General features: G+C 32.9%; 1 protein-coding gene and 1 long non-coding RNA gene across 2 annotated transcripts; both read left to right on the top strand.

Moving 5' to 3' along the window:
• The first annotated feature begins 1,340 nt into the window (after positions 1 to 1,340).
• Positions 1,341 to 4,342, top strand: LOC124921107. The gene is made up of 2 exons (XR_007097650.1): positions 1,341 to 1,931; positions 4,046 to 4,342. It is a non-coding gene; the product is annotated as an uncharacterized LOC124921107 (long non-coding RNA).
• A 1,062-nt stretch (positions 4,343 to 5,404) lies between these two features.
• On the top strand, positions 5,405 to 8,381 carry LOC124917591 (alpha/beta hydrolase domain-containing protein 17B-like). Its single transcript, XM_047457988.1, has 5 exons — positions 5,405 to 6,010; positions 6,166 to 6,202; positions 6,305 to 6,541; positions 6,633 to 6,680; positions 7,598 to 8,381. The coding sequence occupies exons 1-5, from the start codon at positions 5,709 to 5,711 to the stop codon at positions 8,135 to 8,137; spliced, it is 1,164 nt and encodes a 387-aa protein (XP_047313944.1). The 5' UTR covers positions 5,405 to 5,708; the 3' UTR covers positions 8,138 to 8,381.
• Positions 8,382 to 8,779: the final 398 nt, after the last annotated feature.

The following is an 8,779-nucleotide window of genomic DNA, read 5'->3' on the forward strand; positions in this document are numbered from 1 at the left end:
AGAAAAGATTGAGGTTAAATATGTAAAGTTAATAAATATATATATAATATTAATAAGGTTAAAAAGTTAGTGTAAGAAAGAAATATTCTAAAAATATTTTTTGGGGTTTGGAACTGAGTTTTGAGTTATAGATGAATTACTGTTTGATGTGACGTTTACTGCATTTTGAGTTTGAGAAAGAGTTTGTAGGTTGGAGATGGTCTTAGAGATAGATAAAGACATAAATGAGTATTTCCAACAATATTTTCAAATATTTTGACCCATACAATTTTTTTTTTTAAAATATAACGTTTAATTTAGTTATGTTTTTTTTTTTATAATTGTTGAGTGAGTTATATATTTATATAATAATAATTATATTTATTACTAGGTTACCATATACTCACACCATAATACACGACTTGTTTGGTGAAAGTAAACAGTTCTTATTTGTAGGTTTTGATATGTATTTGAACTATAAAATTAAAAATGATAAATATAAATTTTAAACTTGAAACTTATCGTTATAGGTAAGGATGATAATGGTTCGGTTCGAAAAATTACCGCAAAATTGCATTACCAACTCTGTCTCTGTCTCGATTCCCGATCGGAATTTTAAATATAAACCATCGTTATAAACCATCATCACCCTGGTCAGTATGAAATATCTCCGCAGAGTACCAAAAATTGAAAAACAATTTAAATTTTAAATATAAATAATAAAATTAAATAATTTATATAAATTAAATAATCAAAATATCAAACAAAAATAATATTCAATAATAATAATTTTAAAATATTAAATTTTTAAACAAAAAAAATCCAACAATCATAATTTTTCAAAATATAACATAAATTTTATTGTTTACATAAAATAAAAGAGATATTTTTTTTTTAATAAAAAGTAAAACAAAATTAATGATAGCATTAAATAAGTAATATTAATTATTTTAAATTACTTTAGTTAAATTTTTTTCTTTTTTTCATTTTTTATTCGAATATCAATGCAGGACATGTAAATATAATTTTTATCCTGGCCAAATTCGACAACAAACAAAATTTTGGCATGATCCTCGTCAACATATTTCGGATTTTTTCATTCCACCCCGATCACGGTCGAAACGGGAGAAAACTACACCGATCGGTTCAGATGGGTTAGTGTGGAGGCAGTTTTTGTATTGTTTTCTTAATTAAATTTACAACAAATTAACTGTTATATTTTGTTTGATGTGAGTGATGCAAATTTATAAATATAATTTTTTTTTGTACATAATAAAAACCCCGATGTTAAAATCTGTACAAATTTGAAACAATTAAAAAAAATTGACATAATTTGTGATTATTTATTTTCGGTATTTTTATAAATATATTATTAATATTTTTCTTGGTTAAAAGTGAGTTTTTAGCCTAAGAAAACCCTCTTCATGAAAAAAAGAGACCTTGGAAACCCTAGAGACACCGATTAGCCGAAGAAGGTGAGGTTCCATCTTCCCAAAGCTATGGCTTCTACTCTCATCAGGCAGATTCTCAGAAAGCAATCTTCCACAACCATCATCTCTTTGTTCAATAAACCCTACTATTCTAATCCCAATCTTGCTCTACCACTGTCCAATTACCTTTCAAACGACCCATGTTTCCTGGACAACAAATCTTACCTCCCGCAGAACACCATTCTTTCTCTAGCATCATTAGATCCCTCTAACGCAAATGATCATCGACCTTCTCCTCCTACAATCCCAATATTCCCAATGCTTCCTTTCGCCTTCTGTCTACACTCAATTCCTCCATCCGTGTCTGGAGTCGTGCTTTCGGAATCCGAAGGTGTTTCTGGGGACGAGACGAAGATATGGGCTGATAGCGTCAAAAAGAAGAGGAAGAGAAAGATGAACAAGCACAAATACAGAAAGCTGAGAAAACGTCTCAGCAGACAGACCTAATGCCATCAATATTTGGTGAGAAATAGTCTCTTGATAAAAGCTTCTTTTATTTCTAACTGGCGGATCTGGCCATGGGCAAATGTCTTTGCTTTCTTTTGGCCATGACAAATCTGTAGGTTTGTTGAAAGAGTAAATGTTATGCAGCATTTGGGTAGTGATAGGGTTAATATTGTAACTAGATTAGTAGAGTTAACTACTGACTTACAAATAGTAGAGTATTATAGTTATGAATGGTAAAATTGGGAGATCTAGTTTCACTCATCTCAGGCTCTTCACTTAATCATCTCTATGCTGGTATGTTACATTAAAGTAGCATGATTGTGTTTATTTATCTTCTCTCATATGAATGAAGCACTAGTAGAACCTTTCAGCTTGTTATTGTGCACCACATTTTTGTAATCTTCATTCTGATTTTTTTTCATGGCTCTATGTGTCAAAATTCCGAGTTACAACTACAATGATATGGTCTATGAATGCATTGTTTACCATTCTCCTTAATCGGACGCCTTCAGTCATCAGCAATTACTATCTATGGAAAAGAAAAAAGAAGCCATACCAGTCAAACTTTATGTGCTTTTGTGATGAATCATACTTATACTTGTGAACTCAAGTAGGACGCAATTTGACTATCCAATGTATTAGGTATGTTGTGTGATGGTGAGTGGAAGCACAAAAAAGCTGTCTTTGTTATGAAGTTTATGATTGCAGATATTTGGTTCCTTGGATCCTTAGGAAATATAGTATAGTTTTTCCAGTCTGTTTTTGTGGTGTGTTTTTGCTTGGAATGATTATCCTCCGAGACTCCGTCAAGCAAGTACCATATACCATTATACTGAGTTTTGTTTTTTGTGTATGCGAAAACTACATTTATATTGAGTTATGTTATGTCAAAGAGATATGATATATCTTTGACTCATTTGTCCACAAAAGCTGAAAAAAGCCTATCAACAAGAGATAAAGAGAGTTGTGGTTCCTTACCTTTTATCTTGGCTTTTCATTACAAAATATACGTTCTATTCATCCCATATATTTAGTGCAATTTGTTTGTATAGTTGATTAAGCATCTTGTTTACATTTTTTTTGTGTCATGAGATAGTTCGTTTGGATTTTGATTTAAATGTTGTAGTCTTGGTGGAGACACTGCATTTAGATGGCATCTAGTTACATCCTATTTTTTTGGGGGATACCACCCAAGTGTTCTTTATCTGTAATGAGTTGAGAAACCTGTTTGTTAGAAAATGAAGGTTCTTCATTCCCTTTGTTGTTGTGTTGTAGAGCTGTGGATGATTCCATTTAACATATGTATTGACCCCATTTGTAAACACCTGGGCCTTGTTTGATCTTGGGTTATTTGAATAACCAAGTGGTGATTTCCAAATAATCATGTTTGATGTAGGTTTTTTACAATCTCATTATTTTTGGGTTATTTGGGTAAAAATGACATTAGGGGTATACATATATGATGAATTCTTTTAATATCGTAATTTGATTGATGAGTAGATTGTTGATGGATAGTGAGTTATTTGAAATTAATCTCAAATAACCCATGTCAAACAAGGCCTTATAATTTATTTTTCTGATCCATATGAGAAACAACCAATAAATTTCTTGTTATGTCTTTGACTTAGTTTAGTTTTCAAATATATTCTCATCCAGAAACATTTCTGGATGTAGAATTTTGGACCAGGTGTTATCAAATAGTGGATTGTGGGTGAGATGCAGATAGTGGTGTCCACTTATACAGGTTAAAATAAATCAACGGTTAATATAAGGTGTGAAGGTGTACGAGCCTTCTTGTTCTATGACCCATGTGATTGGTATTTGTTATTTGTGAGCTGAGATTCAGTAAATGGTCTATTTCTCATTTTGGTTTCTTATTCTTGAGTCATTCTTGAAAGTAGTAGGGTCATTGAACCTACAATGCTTAGCTTTTAAAGGTCACCATAGGTCGATTATTGCTTGTGTTGGTTTGCATTCGCCATTAAGTGTCTGTTCCGAGTATATTAAATAAATAAAAAAAGATTAGAAAAATTTTTAGAATGAATACAAACAAGACAATTTATAAGTTTTGGTTGCATTGATTCTCCTATTAAACTTATTTGGCTCTTTCCTCTGTCTTCTTGAAGCAGCAACAGGACAGGAGGAAAGGGTGGTGGTGGTTAGCTGAAGTTATGATCAGTCACAGGTGGAAACTATCCTTTTTTGGGCTATCTTTACCTTCCATGTTTTTTCTTCAGTACATTTGCAGTTCTTGAATAGTTTAAATAAGCAAAGCATGGATACACTGCATTGGGGCTTACTTTTTAGAAACTACAATATTGGAGTCTTTTGGTAAGGATTTTTTTTTGTTTCTTTTAAAGATTTTGTGATTAGTGGATGACAACACTCTTTTATATTAACGGCTCGATTAAGGAATGATTATTGTTTGATTCTTTCCTTTAATCCAGTGATACATGTCTTAGCTATTTGCAAAGATGTTTGTGTGATTAACTATGATGCAATATTAGTTGTTTTCAGGGAGTTCAAATTTCTGTCAATTATAATGTGGAACCCTAATGATGATTTTAATGTTAGATTGCCACTTTTTTCTTAATAAGATTGGACATTCTTTTTTCACTTTTTTCTAAAATGACACTCATTGATTTTCAATTTTTTTTTATTGGAGGAGAGAATGATATATTTCTTTTCTTAGTAACAATATATAATGAATTATTGAGTTGGGTGAGGTTTATTTTATTCATACTTATGGCAAAGTGAGTGATATTTGAACTCTAATCTTGTATTTTCTTTTTCCAATAACATATCTCATGTGACATTAATTCACACGCAACAATTTCACTTTCAATCTAGATTACAATTAACAACAAAAAGAATGACAATCTTCTTATACATTTATGATCCAATGTGTTTTCACAAAATTCAACTTTGATAATAAATTTTTACAAAAGATTGTTTTTTTTAATATGAACGAGAACTTATTCCGCCCATATCCTATCTAATCTGAATTGTCTCCTATGCGACGGGTTTTCTCCAATTTAACATATAGTTGACGAGAGGTGATAATGTTTGATTTTCCATTCCAAACATAACCCAACATACACTTATATTTACATTGATTGAAATATGTGTAATTATATTTCATATTAAAATGAATATTTAACAAAATAAAAATAATGTTTTAATAAATTTATAACTATTTTTTTACAAACAAAGGCAATTGAGTTGGATTTATTTGTTGATTTTAATAAGTATTAAAAGTGATAAGTTTTGAAACAAAATTGATCTGCTTGGTTTAGCCATTATGGAGTGGAGTGAGTGAGATTCTAGTACTAATGAATTTGCCGGCATGCGTGTTGAGGCCATGACCGGAAAAAAAACCCTCTACTTTAAAATAAGAATCAAACTGGAAGAGAGAGAGAGAGAGAGAGACGGCGACGGCGGACAGCCGGAGATACGGCGGCGGAAGAGGAGAAGGGCGGTGGTGGTTCTGTCTTTTATTTTATTTTTTTGTTAATAATTTGTTTTTGGGTTGCCTTTATCTTTTGGGCTGTGAAAGAAAGAAAGTCCTGTCTATTTCATATGTAACAATAATGTTAATACCTCCATGCGTGAAAAAAGACCGCTCCTTCTCTCCCTTATCTCTCTCTTTCTTTCTTTCTTCTCTTTGCTGAAAAAGACTTAGAACCTTCTTGAATTCAAACAAAAGGAAGTTTTCAAATAAAACCAGCGCCGATCTGGGTTTTCCATCTAGGAATAGATAATTGGGAGGAGGGGAGTGAGTAAAACAGAGAGATGGGAGGTGTTACATCATCAATGGCTTCCAAATTAGCTTTCTTTCCCCCAAACCCACCTTCATACAAACTGGTTACGGATGGCCTCACTTCTCTTTTACTTCTCAGTCCATTCCCTCACCGAGAAAACGTAGAAATCTTGAAACTTCCTACGCGTCGTGGCACAGAGATTGTCGCTATCTATGTTCGACACCCTATGGCTACTTCCACACTTCTCTACTCTCATGGTAACGCTGCCGATCTAGGACAAATGTATGAGCTCTTCATCGAACTCAGCATCCACCTCAAAGTTAATCTCATGGGGTAAACATTTCTTATAATACCTTTGGATCTCACAGTTTTCTCACTTTGATTTAGGGATTGTTTAGTTTTAGGGTTTATGTTTAAGTTTGCTTGTTGAGCTGAGCTTCAATTCAATTCAATCCAACCCTTTGCTTTCTTCCAAACTTACTTTGCAGGTATGATTACTCTGGATATGGACAATCTTCCGGAAAGGTGAGCACAAATGGTAACTCTGGTTATGATTTTTTCTAAGAAACATAATTTTCAAATGAGGGTTATCCCAGTTTACTTATATTCTATCTGTTTTGGCTGCAGCCTAGTGAGCAGAATACTTATGCAGATATTGAAGCTGCTTATAAATGTCTGGAAGAGAGTTATGGTGCTAAACAAGAAGATATCATTCTTTATGGACAATCTGTTGGTAGTGGTCCAACTTTGGATCTTGCTGCTCGTCTTCCTAATCTTAGAGCTGTTGTTTTGCATAGCCCTATTCTTTCTGGGTTGAGAGTTATGTATTCTGTAAAACGCAGCTATTGGTTTGATATTTACAAGGTATAATGAATTGAAATTTGATAATCGTTTCAAAAGGATTTGGTCACTGTGTTATTTCTAATTGAATCTATGTTTCTTCCACCATTTGCAGAATGTAGACAAAATTCCTCTTGTCAAGTGTCCTGTGCTCATAATTCATGTAAGTTTCCTTGTATGTATTCATTCATTCATTAGTATGTGACTTGTGTTGTTTGATTTGTTTTGGTTGATGCTTTCTCTGCTCGTATTAGGGTAAATTGCTGGTAGTATTAAAACATTTGGCTTGATTTGGAAATGGTTATACACTTAAACTATCAAAAGTTACTTATAAGTAAGTTAGAGTTCGATTTCCACTAAGAACACCTTAGATTGAAGTGGGGGATCGTGCTGACTTCCTAAATTAAAAAAAAAAAATGTAAGTTAGAAAAGTTCTTATGAAGTTTTCTTTATGAAGTGGGGGTAAAATGGGAAACAAATTCAATTGTAATGATGTTTGAGTTCAAGGGAGGAAAGGATTGATCCATTTTGAGCTTTGTTAACATCCATGTGTGTTATTTTCCTTGTCTTTTCGTCTTTTTTTTTTCCAAAAGATATAGCATTTTTTACTCGAATATCACATTAACCATGGTGAAACATTCATAGTCTGATACAAGTAATGACATGATTTGTATGAGTTAAACAACAAAATCAAACGTACAATAAAGAAACCTCATAGCTCCAAATCGAGGTTCTTAAAAAAAGGACTAAAATCAAGGGTCAAGTTCCTTTTTTTATTCATGTTTTACCCTGTCACTGCATCTCAGGCATACGCTTACTTCATAGATACTATCTTCTTAATAGGATGAAAGGCTTGTTGCTTAGCTTGGTAGAGTGCAAGTCTCGAGCCAATAGGTTGTGGATTCGAACCCTAATCACCATTTTCAAAAAAACAAAATTGGATGCTAAAATGAGTTATCTTTTCTTCAACAAAAGCCAAAACAAAGTTATTAGCAACTTCAAACAAAAATGTTGCTTCAATGTTATAGTGTTTGGTTACTTGATATCTTTGATTGTAGTTTGACCTCTGAACTTTTACAGGGAACCTCCGATGAAGTTGTTGATTGTTCTCACGGTAGACAACTGTGGGAACTATGTAAAGAAAAGTACGAACCTTTATGGCTCAAAGGAGGCAAACACTGTAACTTAGAGCTATTCCCAGAATATATCAGACATTTAAAGAAATTTGTATCGAGCGTTGAAAGATCACCTTCACGACGACACTCTTCTAGAAGGAGCACAGACCACTTTGAAAACTCATCATCGAGGAGAAGTACAGATCAGCAGTTTGAGCAGCCACGGAGGAGTTGTGATGTTGTTTTTGTTCCTGTCGAGTCCTGTAGTAGAAAAAGCACGGACAGAAGGGAGAAACCGAGGAAGAGTACAGATAGTAGACACGAGAAATTGAAAAGTCAATTTTCTCACCCTTCGGAGAAGTTAGAGAAGATGAAGATGACTTTTGATCAAATGGAAAGGTCGAGGAGAAGTGTTGATTGTTTTGAGAAATCGCGAAAAAGTGTTGACCATCAAATGGAGAGAGCGAGGAAGAGTGTGGATATGGAGTGGATAAGGTCTGGTTGATTTGTTTTTTTTTTGGAGGGGGGGTTTCGGGGGCATACAAAGGTAATAGATGAAGGGAGAAGATGGTTTGTTTGTTTGGGCTTGATGATGAAATGAAAAGTGGAGTTGATTGTAATTTTATGGTTTTATGCAGTTGTAGTGTATTATTGGTTCCACTTTGAATGATAAAAAGAGGATTGTTCCTTGGTAAACAAACTGGTTTTGGGTATTTTATTTTATTTCAATCTATTATAGCATCGGTTCTTATTACAGATTCAGCGTCGGTTTTAATCATGTAGCGTTTATTGTGACGAGATATAGGGAGAAATGAACTAGAGTAGCTGATAAAGAAATTCTTAAGAGCATGAACAATAATAATGAGATAAATTGAAGAAGAAATGGAGAATGCATGCATGCTCAATTTCATATGATAGAAAGTTATCTAGGAAGGCTTTGTCTTGAAGTAAAGTTGACCTACTTCCCCATTGATGATTGTGTTGAATTTGAATGATGATACATTTATATTTATCTCTTAAAGTTGTAGTTTTATTGCATTAAAAATGTAGAAAAAACAACAAATGAGACAAGATAATAAAATAAATAAAAGTAATACCACATTTTTTTTTCATTAGAGATAACTTTAAATATCAAAGGAATTCCATA

This window comes from Impatiens glandulifera, chromosome 1 (assembly GCF_907164915.1).
Source record: "Impatiens glandulifera chromosome 1, dImpGla2.1, whole genome shotgun sequence".
NCBI classification, from domain to species: Eukaryota; Viridiplantae; Streptophyta; class Magnoliopsida; order Ericales; family Balsaminaceae; genus Impatiens; species Impatiens glandulifera.